At 40.1% G+C, this 17,633-nt stretch overlaps 1 protein-coding gene across 7 annotated transcripts in view; it reads right to left on the bottom strand.

Moving 5' to 3' along the window:
- Positions 1-258: 258 nt before the first annotated feature.
- MITF (melanocyte inducing transcription factor) overlaps positions 259-17,633 on the bottom strand; it is a 220,908-nt gene continuing 203,533 nt past the window's right edge. For all 7 annotated transcript variants that reach the window (XM_059390140.1, XM_059390142.1, XM_059390146.1 and 4 more), the window contains 3 exons: positions 12,993-13,068; positions 9,311-9,458; positions 259-3,787 (listed from right to left, as the gene is read on the bottom strand). In XM_059390140.1, the coding sequence (XP_059246123.1) occupies positions 3,386-3,787; positions 9,311-9,458; positions 12,993-13,068 (626 nt within the window). In that variant the 3' untranslated portion in view covers positions 259-3,385. The remainder of the gene's footprint in view (positions 3,788-9,310; positions 9,459-12,992; positions 13,069-17,633) is intronic.

The following is a 17,633-nucleotide window of genomic DNA, read 5'->3' as shown; positions in this document are numbered from 1 at the left end:
ATCTCCCCCAAATTCAGAGGTAGCTGGGGGGAAGCTGTATAATTATAGTTCATCTGAGTGCAAGTCATAATCAAAAATGTTGAAAACTGAGAAGTAGTGTATTAGAATGGCATTTCAAACAAAAAAAGTACTTACTGGCATTTTAAAAATTTTCCTGCAATTCGTTATTCATTCCATCGGGAGAAAATGTGCACTACCATTTTGGATAAGGCAAACAATACTCAAAATTGTCATTAACTAAAAACAACTGGCCACCACTATGTGAAAAACCAAATGCTTTAATGAGGCTATCAAGAACAACAGTTCAATTGTTTCATTGGATACATTAATATCGATCCATAATATACAGTGCTATGGACCATACAGAAATGATTGCTGCGTCCAACAGCAGGGGACTATATTATTAACATTACAGTACCAAGCGTCCGCAAGAGACAGTCATTTGTCTTTTTTTTTTTTTTTTTTCAAGAAATAGGGTCTTTTAATATACTGCTATCAACACCAACTTTTCCCCAGTGCATTTTTAAAAAATATTAATAAGTGCATTCCTTTGTGCTTTATTTTATATCTCTTAACTTCCTATGTATTTTATTTGTTCTTATTGCTTTATTATTTAAAAACAACCAGAAAGAACTTTGTCATCCTGTGTATGTCCAGGTTGGTTGTAAGGGTTTTTGGCAAAGTCAAAGGGTTTGGTATTTCCATGGCCTTATCCGGAGGCAGGTGGACAAGTTTGGCATTTTGGTCACTCCATAGGGAGGCCCGACCCCGAGTCACAAGTGTGCTCTCAGGGATGAGGGGAGTGGTGTGGATCATTCTCTCACGGTCACAAACGACGACCCCAAACCACCGCTTCTTGGCTTAACTAGTCCCTAAGACAAATCCACACTCGATTTGGCAAAAAAGAAATAAATAAAACCACCCCCCGAGGCTGCAGCATTCTCCTGGGCTTCCTCACCCGCCACTCCGAGAAATTGTCTCTTAAGAAGAAGGGGATGGGGAAGCAGGTGGCAGTGAGCTCAGGAGTTGCGAAAGTCAGGACAGTGGTACGAGATGCCATGCTTCCTCTAACAGAGCTTTGTGTAAGGTCACTTAGCCCTGGCCATATTCCCTGGGCCAGGGGCTCATCAACCTTGCTCCGTTTTCAAGAACCCTCACCATCAGCTAAAGAAAACAAACATCATACCGTAGCGATCTTGGACTTCTGCACCCAGCTCCCCTCCCCCCATATAAATATGAAGAGAAAAATAGACAATGCTATGATTGTATCAGTGAACACTATGGTACAGTTAGCTGTTCATGCAGATTTGCATCACTATTCTAGGAAAAGAGCTATACAATTAAGGGGATTGAAAGAATGGGAATTAATTTTCCCTACCCCCTTCGGTAATAAAGCTATAAAACTGATCGCATCATCAATGTTTCCAAGGATTCTCATTGCCCGAAGTGCATGGGAACTGTGCAGTTGATTATTTTCATGGAAGCCATCCATTCATTCACCTGACAATCACACCTTCTCTTTGAACCCTCCAATACCCATCCGCCAATTCGTATTTGACATTTAAACTCATTTTCTTAAAAAAAAAAAAAATTCCTCCTGAATAAGATTTCCTGATGAAAAAAGTTGGCACTCTGTCACTAAAATATATTTAATATGAAAAATACCATCTTGAAACTGTCTCCTATATTACGGTTCAGTCAGTGCTAGTCCAAAAAAGACTACTGCTATATTTAAGGCACTTCATTCTGAATGGATATGCTTTATGCCACTTGCTATTCAATTGTAGGCTGCTACTGAGAAATTCCATTCAACAGCCTGGCTCTTAACACCATATGTCAGCTGTATAAAACACGTAGGCCAGATAGATTACATGTAACACTACTGTTATTGCAAAGGACCACACAAGTAGATAATGCACTGAAACTAACTTACAACTTTGCTGCTTGTTGAAACACTGTTACCCAGTAACAGTAATTTGCCAATACAGTTATTTCTCCTTCCAAAAATTCAGCAGCTGTTTGCTGAAATAAACCCCAATTTAAATGACCATTATGGGCGTATCAATGCTATGGTGATCATTCTCCAAGAATATTGCTACTTTTATATCACTAAAAATAAATATGTAAGTTTATTTTCTCTAGAAAGCCAGTTTTTGCCTATTAATACTACACCTTAAACGTGTGGAAAAAAACAGTTCCAAGTGAGACGGTAATATACAAAATATTTGCAAAGCTCTCTTTAAACACAAGACCTTGCATAAAAGTTTTCTTTCACGTGGGTACAAAGAATGCGGAAAACCACCAGTGAGTTGTAAAAATATTGAAAACTTGCCATTTTAAGATGCATATTCTTACAAATTAATACAAACATACTGAAAAGAACAATGATAATAAAGAATCTGTACAAATCAAATGAACAGTAAAACATAATTTAAAAATAAAAATAGGAAAGCCAATTAGAAATGTGCCCAGTTTGGTTTTCTTTATCAAAAGTGAAATGGGAGAGAGAGAGGAAAAAAATTTTAAAAAGGACAACTTTCAGTGCTCCTCAATATTTTGAGAGGACACTCATTTCCTTTTGAAATAAAATATATCTTATGGAAAACTGAATCACACTAACTGATGAGGAAAACTGTAACAGAGCACAGAGTGAAGGACAGCAAGATTAGGGCCCATGTGTCAGGGCCTTGCTCTCTAACCCTTCAATTTCACTTGCACCTAAGTAAGGGATCAGTTACATTTTCTAACCAGACAATCCTCATGAAATTGGATGCACTTTTTTTTTTTTTTAACAGAATATTGTATTGCCTTAAATAGCTTGCAGTAGAAAGACTAAATGTTGTTAAAACGGTACTGGATCTTTAAGGCAGTACCAATGAATCAATACATTTACAAAGTAAAAAATGGTTAGTTTGGATTTCTTCCTTTCTTTCCTCAATCTCTTACTCTCTGCCTTTTTTTTTTTTTTTAAATTTTTGGTTGCTTTACATTCTTTCAATTAAACTTTACATTTAATTTCCAAAGATGTCACAGGCATTAAAAAAAAAAAAAATCTCAAACCAAGTTTCCCCTGAATAAAAATGGACAGAAATTTCTCTGATGCAAAATCCTCTTGCTCAGAAAGCTAAAGTCCGGGGCGAATTCAGTTCGCAGATACTGTACACTCATTGTACAATACTTTGGAGGCATCTGTAGTTGTAAAATAGAATATACAAGTCTGTTTCACAAAATTCTAAAAATAAAATATATCCTGGGCTATTGATAAAGCATGAAAAAAACTTCCATATTAAAGGAAAAATTATCAAGAAACCCCCTTCGGGGAAATTAGGAAACCTACGAATCGAGAAAGGAAGCAGTTTCGGAAAGCGCAGGGCAGGTCGGCCCGCTAACAAGCGTGCTCGGCTTCTTCCATGCTCATGCTGCTCCTTCGGCTGCTTGTTTTGGAAGCTCCGGGGGACACTGACGAGAGCAGCGGGTCAGTTATGCCAACGGGAGAAAGGGTGTCATCCATCAGGATGTCTTCCAGTTTGGATCCCATTTTCGTGGGGACGCTATAGGCTTGGTTCCCTTCGGTCCCCGCGCCAAGGTTGTTGTTGAAGGTGATGGTGCCGTCTGTGAGATCAAGCGTTGTTGTGCAAGGTAGGTCTGCGTGGTGCTGAAGGAGGTCTTGGTTGCAGTTCTCGAGAGTGGGTTCTTGCTTAATGATCCGATTCACCAGGTCGGGGGAGCAGAGGCCCGTGGATGGAATAAGCGAAAGTCCGTGAGCTCGAGCCTGCATTTCAAGTTCCTAAAATGAAAGCGAAATGTTTCAAGAGGTGGAGGATTTTAGGGCAATCCAAGGACTGTCTGTGGTACTGTAAGGGGGTGTATGTGTCGTTATATACCTGTTCAGACTCACAGGCTGTACGACACCAACAGTGAACTCTAAGGTCAAACAGGGACTTTGGGTGATGGTGTCGTGCAGTGTAGGTCCACCAGTTGTAGCAAATGTACCACTGTGGTGGGGGGCGTGGCTGGGGGGAGGTGGAGTACCTGTGGGAGAGCAAGGAGCCTACAGGGAGTCTCTTTACCTTCTCCTCAATTGTGCTGTGAACCTAAAACTTCTCTAAAAGTAAAGTAATAGGGGCATCTGGATGGCTCAGTGGATTAAGCATCTGCTTTTGGCTCAGGTCATGATCTCAGGGTCCTGGGATCGAGTCCTGTGTAGAGTTCTCTGCTCAGTGGGGGTCTGCTTCTCCCTCTCCCTCTGTGCTGTCTCTCGCTCTCAAAGAAATAAAATCTTTTTTTAAAAAAGTCTTAAAAAAAATCTGACAGAGGAAAAAACAACTACAAAAATAATTTTTTTGCTCTTTTCAATTAATAAATGTTATTTCTTCCAGTAGAGCATTTTAAATGCTACACAGATTTCATTAGGTATTAAATACAAAGACTGTCTCTCCCAGATGTTCATATTCCTTAAGATAAATTTTAAAAACACAGAAATAAAAATAAATATAAAAATAAAATTTCAAAATGTGAGCTGACTGAAAGAAAATGTTTGGTAAATAATACAGTCCTGGGGTCCCTAAACTCTGAACACATATCCAGGGGTGCTGCAGTGAACTCGTAGGGCACTGTGACATTTTCAGATAACTGGAGAAATAGCACACTACTCCAAGAACTACCAAACTCAAGAAGCCTCATGGTCTCAGCAGTAAACTGTGCGACATGCTTCTCCATAGCATATCATTGTAAAGCCGGGTCTTTGGTGGTCACTGTGATAAAAAGTAAGAACTGCATAAAAAGCAACACAGGATGAGAAATGAGGACGGCACTGTCCAACTGGATTCCGCAGCTGGAGAGGTTGTGCAGTGTGCAACAGACACACACAGCCCATTAGCAAGTAACACAGTTATTAGAAAATCAAATAAAAATACTGTTTTTTGGGGTGCCTGGGTGGCTCAGTGGTTAAAGCCTCTGCCTTCAGCTCAGGTCATAATCCCAGGATCCTGGAATTGAGCCCCGCATCGGGCTCTCTGCTCTGCAGGGAGCCTGCTTCCTCCTCTCTCTCTGCCTGCCTCTCTGCCTACTTGTGATCTCTGTCTGTCAAATAAATAAAATCTTAAAAAAAAAAATGCTGTTTTTCTTTCGGTTTTTCTGTTTTGTATTTTCAAATAGCCAACTGAGTTGTTAGGACCTAAACATTCATTAAGTTGGTTGGAACTAACAAAGAAATGGTAGCTATTCCTTTGGCCTAGGGCACAGCTAAACAGTTACTAAGATACGAAGGGTATCATGACCTAGTAAAGGGAGTGGGAATGGCAAAACTTGTGGAAGTTGTATACAGGGAACTTAACTTTGAGAAGTGTTGCCTAACTCATCTTACCAGGCCCAAGGGAAGTGTTGTGCTTGGTTGGTTTTTTTTTTTTTTTTTTTTTTTAATTCCAAAAGAAAGTTTTTATAAGGAGGATGAATAATTTCTCTCTATACTTTCTCCACATCCTTCCTGTTACGGGCTGAACTGAAAAACTTGTTATGTTCCAGGGTGAGGGTATCAAGCCCCGCGTCAGGCTCCCAGCTCAATGCCCAGTCTCCTCGAGAGGCTGTCCCTCTGCCTCCCCCCTCCACTGTGCTCGCCCTCTTGGTTGCTCTCTCTCCCCCTCTTTTCTCTTTCTCAATCTTTAAAAAAAAAAGAAAAGAAAAGAAAAATTCATATGTTCAAGTCCTAACCCCCAGCACCTCAGAATGTGTGTTTTGAGATGCTGTTTTTTAAAGAGGCAATTAAATTCAATGAGGTCATTTGGGTGGGCCTTAATCCAAACTCCAATAGGACAGATGTCCTTAGAAGAAGAGATTAACAGATGATCTCACCCATAGGTGGAATTTAAGAAACAAGGCAGAGGATCATAGGGGAAAAGAGGGAAAAAAATGAAACAAGACGAAACCCGAGGAGACAAACGGAAACAAAGTGAGGGTTGCTGGAGGGGTGAGGGGTAGAGGGATAGGGTAACTGGGTGAGGGACTTTGGGGAGGGCATGTGATGTAATCAGCACTGGGTGTTAGGTAAGATGGATGAATCACTGACCTCTACCACTGAAACCAATCAGACATTATATGTTAATTAATTGAATTTAAATTTTAAAAAAAGAAGAAGAGATTAGGACACACAGACACACCTAGGTTAAGACCCTGGAAAGCCTTTCCTGGAAAACCAAAAGGCTTCCTCCCAGAGAAGTATAGAAAAACTAATTCTGCCCACACCTTGACCTTGGGCTTCAAGGCCTTCAGAACTGTGAGGAGGAGATGCGTGTCCCCACCTGACCTGTGGTATTTGTTAGAGCGGCCTGAGCGGACTAATGCACTTTCCAACTGTCACAGCCTCTCCAGGTTCCTCTCTGCAAAATGCCTTCCAAGCAAGCTCTTTGCACTCTCCCTGAGTATCCCTGGACCCTCCTAAAATGAACCCAAACGACTCTCTATGAGTGTTCTTTCTATGCTTGTCGTACCCTAATATAATAGCGACAGAATATAAATGTGAAGTCACCTTGCCACACGAAGGAGGGACAAGCAGCCTCCAGTGTGATCCAGCTACTCAACCTTTGCCCACAAGCCTAGAAATGCACTTTCCTGGAAAGTCATGTCCAGTGTGCAGTCCAGATTGTTCTCTGGATGCCGGACACATAAAAGACGGGAGCCTGAGATGTCACAAAAGTATGTTCATGTTCCTTTACTCGATCTCCAGAAACACAAGTCTCTTTGGGTGTCATTTTAAAGCCTTGGGCTGTTTAATAAAATTATGGTTCCAAAGATATTAAGGCTTCATGCTCTTTCTTCTGTGAAAATTTCTGCATGCATCACTTGGAGTGAAAATGAAAGGGAGCCCTTAGGCCCAAGCTTAAAACATGCACTATTGTAAATCTACACCAACATGCTAATACGAACAGCTCCCCCACACATGTAGTTTGTTTCAAAAAGAAAAAAAAGAAGTTGGATGAAAAGAGGCAAACATCTCACCCTGATCTCTTGTTTAATTAAAAATATTTATCAGCTGATTAAAGCATTACTTAGATTTCTAAACAATGTGGTAAGTCTCATCTGGAGAACTCAGGCTCATTGCATGGCACGCCCTCCCTAACTAATAATGTTTTCCGTGATATGCTTTAAGTTCTACAGGCTGTCCCATGCTATCACCGGAAGAAACCTATGATGCTGTCACCATGGCATTTCCAATCCACATTTTTCACAATATTCGTATTCCACACAAAGAGATGAGTTTGGATGCTGAAAACAAAACCTAGTCTTTCAAAACAGTTCCTATGTTTTAACATTTGTATAAGGAAATAACACATCAGTATACGCTACTTTTATAAAAGGGTATGCTAAGTTCAAGAGAAAAGGACCTATGGCTACTTATGATCATACGAACATAAAACAAATGACAAAAACTCAAAAAAAAAAAAAAAAGGATTTTCAAATGACATGCAACCTCTGCTTCACTGCGGACATTCGAAGATGCACCCCCTAGAGGAGAATGGTCTTCTGCCACCCTGCTGAAGATCACAGTCATGCCATGAGAGAAGTGATATTGGGAAATGTCAACCATGTTCTGGGGCATTCAAAAGGTCGGAGACTATTATCATAAACAAATTACTCTGTTAGAGAGGTTGGGTGTCCAGGATTCACACCATCAGGTGGAACACACTGCTATCTGAAGGGTCAGGCTTTGCTGGCCACAAACAGTTGCACTGGAAACCTGAAAATATGGTAAAAGGCGGGTCCATCTACTCAAGAAGAAGGTACTCTGTTGTCTCTTACCAGTGGACTGTGCTCAAGGTCAACAAGTAAATGAAAATTACTCTTGCCAACTCCTTTGTTCATGAGCAGGGAGTCCATTTTTCTTAGCCTTCTTCAGGACAGTTTCGGAGGAAGTTATGATTATGCCCTTACCCTCAGCATGAGAGCCTGAGTGCCTAAGAGGAGTACCATGAGCTCATACTACAGAAGGACTGCCCCATTTCACACTTAATAGTACCATGTTTACCCAGTACACAGAATGACAGATGAATTCCACATAACAAAATTAGTATTTCTCACTCCAAAAATAAGTAGCGTGAGTTCAAGATACAATAATTTCACTGTCTGCAATGACTTCTAAAATTTTTATCTTGGTAAGATCTTCTGGATGTCTCCAAGTTCCTTATAAACATAGGCTTTGACCATTGGCTACATACCCCCACCGAATACTGAGGCATCTTGGTATTTAACAACTTCAATTCTTATTCTTTGAAATAATTTTTGCTATTGACTGAATGTTTGTGTCTCACCCCACCCCAAAATTCCTATGTTGGAATCTAATCCCCAAGGTGATGAATTTGGAGGTAGGACTTTGGGCAGTAATTAAGGTGTGAGAGTAGAGTCCTCATGAATGGAATTCATGCCCTTATTAAAAAAAAACACCAGAGAGCGCTTTCCCCCTGTTATCATGTGAAGACCCAGGGATGCCACCTCTGTCTATGAAACAGGAAGCAGGCTCTTACCAAACACCGAATCTACCTGCACCCTGATCTTGGACTTCCTAGGCTAAGGAACCCTGAGAAATAATGTTTGTTGTGTAAGCCACCCAGTCTGTGGTCTTTTGTTACTGCAGTCCAAATGCACTAAGCCACTGAGGTTCTATAAAGTGGCTCTGAACCTTGAATTAGTATGTACCAAACGATGGCTTCTAAAAGAAATATGGAGTTAGGTTTCTATGAGTATCTTAGTCACATTTTCATTAACGAGTCAACATGTAACCTTGTTTTATGTTTAAAGACACCTTAATACACAATGTTGATTTATTCATATGGAAATCACAGCCAAGAGCACTGGAACTTACCTACAAAGGAAACTTATCTCCAGAAGACCCCTCCCAGCCTTTTCATGCTTAGGAATACCAGACAACTTCAGTAATACTCTTAGGAGCCATTTTAAACAGCAAAATTCACCCATAAAACCCACAGAAATGTGAAAAGCCTGGGACTAAGGACCATGAAAAGGATGCTTACGGTGTGAGCTAAAACAAGACAGCAGGTTATTGTCTTGTTCAACCTTAACTCAGATTAGCCACTCTGCCCATGTCCACGAAGGGCCATGAGAGCACCATGAATGTTGATCTTGGGCTTACGGTAAATTTTTATGAGCGGCAAATTCACAAAGAGGCAATCCATAAATAACGAGTAGCTACTGTATTAGGATCATGTAAATCAAGTCCCCCATGGCTCATTATATCCCCTTTCCTCCCACCTCCAAGTCAGGGACGTATCGCAAACCCCTCACAACATGTGCCCCCTACCTGTATTCTGAGCAACAAGTGCCGGTTGGCGTGCTCCAGCTTCTTCTGTCGGTTTTCAAGTTCTTTTGCGCGCTGCTGTTCTCGCTGTAACTTTCGGATATAGTCCACAGATGCTTTTAAGATGGTTCCCTTGTTCCAGCGCATGTCTCTGTAACGAAGAGGAAGAAAACAACCTTTTTCGGGATTCAAGGCACAATGAAAATTCATCATTCAGGGCATTTGATGTCTAAAGATATCTTAACGATGACATGAGATGACAGGTACCATTCACTGAGTGCTTATCCTGTGCCGGACACTGTCTGCCCACCTCTTAGACATTATCCTACTTAACCCAGACGAGCACGTTGGAAGGGAGGGGCGTGGTGCACGGGCTGAAACATACACTGTTTGGAGGAGTATGCCCTTGTTATAGAGCCACGACAAGGTGGGGTCAGGGCTTAAATTTAGTTCTGTTGATTACAAAATCGATATTCTTAAAAACCATATTAAAGAGTTACAGGTTTCTAGGACTATCAAAGTTAACTCATTCAGGCAGGCAGAATAAGCTACAGTTAAAAAAAAAAAATTCCGTGAGATCCTACTACTTGACCATGTGAAGCATAAAAGTGGTATCTTTGGATTTTCTCATGAATATCCCAGCCAAGTTCTCAAAGCTCTCCCCATCTCCTCATCTATAAAATGGTAATACTACACATGTATGAACAGCCTCGCATGTACATTACTGAACTCCAAGGAGGCCTCTTAGATGAATGTGCTATGAAAAGTCTAGAAGACAATTCAAGTAACAGCAGACACTGTGTTAAAGTTTCAACCGAATAATTACAATAGCTATCTTTAAACAACATTTACTATGTGCCAGGTATCTTTTAAGGTTTTTCAGAGCTCATTTGATCCTATCATAACCACCTCAGTGTCTAGGCACTAATATTGTCCCCATTTTGTAGGGTAGGAAACAAAGGCACAGAGAGGTGAAGTAATTTGCCCAAGGTCACACAGCTAGGAAGTGGTAGAGCCAGGAAGCCTAGAGGATCTGGCTCCAGACTCCAGGCACTGAACCATTCTGTCATTCTTCTTATGTGACTGAGTCCTCAAAAGAACCAGACTAGGAAGGAATATTCTGAACACCCTTGCCTTTTTTTAAACAGATGAGGAAAATAACTGTCTTCTCCAAGATCACACATCTAGAAAGGGACTCTTCTGGATTTCAAATCCAGGCAGCCTGAGCTTGGTGCCTTTCAGTTTTTTATGACTGTAACTGTAATGTACTCATGTATATGAGGAAATTAAGAACACCATTAAAATGTAGGTAAAAGTGAGCTGAAAAATGTAGAGCACTCCAGAAAAATAATTAAGAATGAAATTATAATTACCTATGTAATATTTCTGGGGCACCTTAAATTAATCTGAGCTCTTTCATCGACAGTGTTCATGATGACAATGACAAGGACAATGAAAAAATAAACAAAACCACTTCACGGATGAAAACTCTTCTACCCCACAACCTACGGCTGCTGGAGGAATATCGGAAGTATCAGCAGGGATGTGTGAATGGAGCGTCATTAAAACAAGTCACCAAGTAATTGATCCTCCTATGGATTAGATGAAGAACAAAACAGAAGTCCTCCTCTGAGAGGCAGAGAATTCCCGGGGGATGATCCCTGGGGTCTGAGCACTGAAGATGGCTACCCAGGGAGGTGTCCTGAGATACGGGGAGCATGGAGCTGACTTGTTTAATGTTCAGGGCTGAGATCAGAGTAACAGACCCTTTAGCAGCCAGAGAGAAATGTAACCATAATGAAAGATGCCTTAACTAGGCCAGTGAAGTTGAAAAACCTGTACTGACCCATGACACATGTAAGCAGTTACTCAGTTTCTAAGAAGTGACTGTTCTAACCAATTATCTTATTAGGTTTTGCCTCCTGTAAGACCCAATCAATCGATTATGCTTTTAGGCTTAAAGGAAGGGTATTCAAACTTTTTTTCCCCTCGTAATTAGAGAACCACACTTTTTTCACACATAAGTATTAAAAGATCCCCAATATAGAAATCAACAATAGGAGATCTGCTATGGGGGAGGAGAGCATATGGGGCAAGACCCTGGTCAGCCGGACTATGTTCCTAAAGCAGCTGCAGAGCCTGTTCCAGAAACTGGTATGGAAAACCCCCATTAGAGATTATAGTCCATTTATCTTAAAACAATGCCTACAATTAAAGATCATTATCAGTTCAGATTATAAACACGTAAGTATTCTAATACAATAGAGAAAGAAGATATGCAAATAGAGGCTTTCACTGCAGCCCCATAATTTCATAATACGTTGCTAAAGAGATTCACATGCTACAGTTTAAAAGAATATGCTAAAAAGTGAAAGCTGATAAAGAACAGGAAAATGGGAATTCAATTTCAACTATCATGCAAGACTGACTATAGGAAATGAAGGTCACAGCCCCTTAGTAGGATAAATTTGTGCTGCAGAACTGAGAATCTGAATGTTTTGAGTTTCAAAATGGCTTTCCTTGAAACCTGGGAAAGCAAAATCTTGATGATGGAAATTCTGCTTGAACATCCATCAAGACCACCTTACAATGGGCAATGATTTTATTTTATTTTGTCACAAATTCCCCGACAATAATGTGAATAGCAAATTTAATAAGCCTTGCATGAATAATGCTTGATTTCATCTTTACATTTTATTAGGTAGCTAAAAGGTCATATTCAAAGGCTAATTTCATCGGATGCCTGTGGGAGCCATTAAAATGTATACACTCTAGCCCTTTACTTCAAATGGGCCACTTTCTAATGGATAAAAATTGTATATTTGTTGTCCTACTTGCTGACGTTGCTGGTAGGGAAATTATCTTTACAACTGTTATCTGTCTGAACAGGGGTAGGAGGTGAGCAGAGACTGGAAGCTGAAACCCAAATTAGCTGACGTGTACTTAAAAGAGGATGAAAATTACTTTTTTCCAGGTTGGTAAAACACAGCGAGGGCATGCAAGTTTTCAAAAACGTTTTTTTGACCTATTTTTTTTTTTTAAGATTTTATTTATTTATTTGACAGACAGAGATTACATGTAGACAGAGAGGCAGACAGAGAAAGGAGGGAAGCAGGTTCCCCGCTGAGCAGAGAGCCTGATGTCAGCTGGATCCCAGGAACCTGGGATCATGACCTGAGCCGAAGGCAGAGGCTTTAACCCACTGAGCCACCCAGGTGCCCCAATTTTTGACCTTTTATCTGTTGACTATTGTTAAACTTGAAGTCTCTAATCCCAGCTCTCAGGGCCCATCGGTACTGTATGAGTTGCACACAAGTTGCCAGCAAATCCAGTCTAAACCACTACTGAAACCTCTGTCCCGCCTGAACGGTGAAGAGAATTTTTCTAGCAGCTTGGGGATCATTTGCCAAAAAGTCTCAGACTTCAGAAAGCCACCTCCTTATATCCCAAGCTCAGAGCTGATGTCCAGTAGCCCTTGAATGCAATTCAGTTGATTTCTCTCAAATTTTTAGTCTGATGAGACTAACCAAAAGAAAGGTATGGGAAATATACCAGCCATGGAACCAAAGGCAGAGGGGTATTTCTGGACTCTAGTTTCTGTAGCTGTGCACTTTTTGCAACATATGAATAAACATTAAGGTACCAAAAAAATATACGACACAGATTAACATGGAATTGTACTCACGGATCATTTGACTTGGGAATCAAAGTACCTAGTTCTTTAATGCGGTCATTTATGTTAAATCGTCTTCTTCGTTCAACTTCAAGAAAAGAGCACAGGAAGGGATGATTAGTAACAGGGTCACATACATATTTAGTAGATACTGCTAAAGCCATGTGTGCCTTAACTGTGCTGGCCCAAGGCCATATAACCCGAACTGGTATCTCCCCGTTGTTGTCATGTTTTCGGTACTGAGTTAAGTGGGAACAGCCAGGACTCAACCCTGAGTATTCAGATTAGGGGACAGCAAATTTTTACGGGGCCAGATAATGGGTTCCTTTTGGCATTGAGGGTCAATTGGCAAAATTGAGGATATTATGTAGATACCTAAAGAATGGAAGAGAAAATACATTTCCATAGATTTTTTTTTCTTTATTGACAAAATTCAAAATGTGGTAATATTAACTGGATACAATTTTTTTTTTTTTTTTTTGGGCCATGCAAGTCTACCAACAAGAAGCCCAGGGGGCCAGAATTTAGATTTTATATAATTTCTACTTATCGCAGAATATTCTTCTCACGGCTTTTTTTTTTTAAGCTATTTAAAAATGTAGAAAACATTCTTAGCCTCTAGGCTGTACAAAATTCCCTGCTCTGGGCGCAGTGTTGCCCAACAGAAATACAATGCAAGTATTGTATTTCCGTAATTTTCAATTTTCTAGTAGTCACACTGAAAAAGTAAAAAGAAAGAGGTAAAATTAATTTGCGTATTTCTGTAAACCCAACATAGCCAGAATACCATCACTTCAACCTGTAATCTATGTAAATATTAATAAATTAAATACCGAACATTCTTTTCTTGGCACTAAATTTTTGAATCCAGTGTCTTTTTTATACTTCCCAGTGCATCACATTCAAACTGGCCACATTTCCTGTGCTCAACAGACAGCTGTGTTGAGCAGCGACAGGACTGAGTAACACAAGCTTAAGAGTCAAGGCAGCTTGTTTCACTATACTCTGCGTCCTGGTGGCATCCCAGTTCAGTTGCATCATTAGTTAAATTATCGTCTTCTTAGGGGAAGATGAAACAGTAAAGCATATGTGTTAATAAATGTCTCTAATTTATCTACTCTGGGAAATAAATTCCAAATAACTTAAGGTCTAACAAATTGGAATAAGTATGTTAATATTTCACTTTAAAACAGTATGTCCAGATACATATTTATATTTGACCAACTAGCATTCCATACACTTAGGTAAATAATATTACGTGTTACTTTCCCAACAAATACTGTATTTTTTCCCCTTAGCTGAGCCATCACTTCTAGGATTCAGTCAGTTACTTAAAGCCTTATCATTAAGCTTTTATAAAATAGAAATATTGATACTCAATGGTTCTAAAGAAGGAACTTTTAGACCTCTGATCTTCTGACTAAGCTCCTCCAAAACTCTGATGCATGGCATGTCTTCTTACTTTTCTAGGCATATAATAATCATAAAGATTCAAACAGCACTGAAATACATAAGTAAAAGTGCCCTATGATCCAGATATGACCACTGTTAAGCTGCTCATAGATCCTTTGGGATGATTTGTTATTCTCCAAACATGCTGTGTACGGGACCCTTTTTGATCTACACTTGCTGAGTGATGACCTCATTTATCTTATGGCTTCCAACACCACATATACGCTGATGACCTCCCAAGTTGTCTTTCCAGCTCAGACACGTCCCATAACTCATATGTCTGACTAGACTCATATGTCTGACTACTACATGTTTCCATAGGGATGTCTAATAAGCAGCCACAATACTCCACATACAAGCTCCTGGTCTTCCAAACTCAAATAGCTCTACCTACAGACTTGTCCACCTCATTTGATGTAATTCCCTCCTTTAGTTACTTAAGCCAGAATGTTGGAATCAATTCTGCACCGCTCTTCCTCTCATATCCCATATCTGATCCATCATCCAAGTCTATTGGCTCTACATTCAAAATATTTCTAGAATCTGTGCATTTCCAATGTCCACTCTACCTGAGAGAAGCCACCATCCTCTTCTCCTGGATGACTGCAATGCTCCTAATGGCTATCTCTGTGCCACCCATGCCCACCGCTTCTTACCCACTTTGATCTATTTAGATTCTGCCGAAACACAACTCAGAACATCCAACCCCTTGCTGAGAACCCTCCAATCATTTCCCACCTCCCCTAGAACAAAAGCCAAGTCCTACAAGGATCTGGTTGGCTCCCATCCCTCTGACCTTATGTTCTCTTCCTCTCCCTCTCTGACCACACCTTCTGTCATGACTAAACTGTGTCCCACCTCCCTTCAGTCCCATGGGCTGCTTGCGAGTTCAACCACTTTAGGACTCTCCACTTTAGGACCTCATACTGCTCTTCACCCTGTCTGGAACGCTTTCCCCCCCCCAGTATCTGAATGGCTCTGCCCTCCTGTCCCTCAGCTAGTGACTCAAATTTACCTACGAGCCTCCCTGACAGCCCTATTTAAAACTGAACCACCGCCTCGTCCGAGGCTCATCCTGACACTCTGTCGCATTGCCTGCACTTTGTCTCCTCACAGAACCTTCTACCGTTTGTCTGAATATACACATATAAAAATGCGTATTTATTCACTGATGCATTCCAAGTACCCATATGAATCTGGCACCCAGCAGGCCTTCAGTAACTATGTATTAAACAAAGAATGATATGCTTAAAGTAGGATTACAGTAAAAATGAATAGTATATTGTTGACATCATGTAACATTTAGATATTACTACACTTCATGAATGCAGTGCCTTCCCTCCCCAGTTATTTTTTATTATAACTTGTAAAATGTTCCAAAACACACAAAAGTGCATACAGAAAAAAGTCAAAGCCAACTTTTTATACCATGCAACACCTATATACCTGAGGAAATTATCAATGATAAAGGTAAACTCCTAAATCTTCTCCCAGCACATACACACACACACACATAGACACACACACACACACACACACACACACACACAACTTTATACACTGTGATCTTTTTATATAATGAGATACTATACATATTATTCTGCCACTTGGCTCTTCTCACTCAGTCATATATTGTGGACATCCATGTAAATCAGGTAAAACAGACCAACTCCCTTCTTCTTAATAGCCACTGAGTATGCTGTATACGGACATCCCATAATATACTTACGAATACTCTAGTGATGGATACTTAGACTACTTTCAATTCCTCCCTCGCTGTCAATGGTATAATGATCATTTTGGCCAGTGCTCTCCTGTAGATTTTATTACTGTTGCAATTCTTGCTCTATACTGGTAACACCACCTTACTATATTTTTTTGCTCATCTATTCTGTCTGTCCTTGACTCAAATGGAAGCTCATAAGAGTGGGAAGCCCGTCTGTCTGTTCACTTCCATAGAAAAATGCCTCGTACGATATGGGGAGCTCAATAAATAGTTACAAGTAAATAAACGAATATAGTATTGTGCACGTTTTGGCAGCTACTTTCACAAGGTTAGTTTCTAGGAGAGGAAAAGTTATGCCAATGGACAATCTAACCTTGAGTGTTCATTTCTAATGGTTAGATGAGATTTTAAAAGGTTTTTTATAGCCCTCAGAACGTGACCTGATCAGGTGTATACTTTACTGACAACCCTAAACGTGAGAGTTCAGGTGCCTAAACAAAGGTAATGTTTTTAACAAGATACAACTTAGTTTCCCATATTTCAGTCAGGAGAAGTTTTGGATAATGCTTAATGACCTTAATTCTAAGTTATCTGAAAAGAAGAAATACATTCATTTGAGTCCAATTTCTTGGAAGCTGGAGGAGACCTTAGAAATATTAGTGCAAATCTTTTGGTGGAAAGGAGCAAAGCTTCTTGTACCTGATATAGGAACTGAGAAAGGCAGAATCTATTAAAAGAAAGAACTCACCCCCCTCTGGGACCGAGCGATTCTGTTTCTCAGTACCTAACCTGGAGAAACAAACTCCCCTGTACACAGAGAGGCATTATGCAAATGTTCACTGTGGCTCTATTTGTAGCTGGGAGAAACTGGAAGCAATATCAACACTTGGTAGTAGTAGGATTATTGAATGTTACACAGTTATGCTGTGGAATAGTACGCAACAGTTGTTAAAAAGGACACAGATAGAGACTAATAACAGCAAAAGTTCTTCAGGATGGACTGCTGAGTAAGAAAGTCAACAGCAACAAATATGGCTAACATGACAGTGGTTGTGTTACAAAAAACACTATTTATTCGCTATGTGCATGTGTATGTGTGTGTCTTCTTAAACACAAGGGCAGAGGCTGGGAAGGCCAAGAGCAAACTGAAAACAACAACAATGGTAACAGCGAGGATGATGGCTCCAGGGGCCAGAGGAGAACTCTAGCTTTATTCTATCATTTTAAATTCTGGCTCATTCTATCGTTTTTATGAGGACAAAGTATTTATATGTAACCTACATTCTTAAAACTCAATTTAGGAAGAAGAGGACAGGAGGCCGTGAGAGGAAAAATTCACACACTCGCCAATGATTTCCCACCACAAAACCCAATCTTTTTTTTTTTTTTTTAAACTGTGTAGCCTCTTTTACTTTTGTTTATGAAAAAAATCTTAAGTTCTCACAGGAAAAAACTTAAGGATTTGATTGAGGAAA

Source organism: Mustela nigripes, chromosome 2 (genome assembly GCF_022355385.1).
Source record: "Mustela nigripes isolate SB6536 chromosome 2, MUSNIG.SB6536, whole genome shotgun sequence".
Lineage (NCBI taxonomy): Eukaryota > Metazoa > Chordata > Mammalia > Carnivora > Mustelidae > Mustela > Mustela nigripes.
This window is presented reverse-complemented; position numbering and strand designations above follow the sequence as displayed.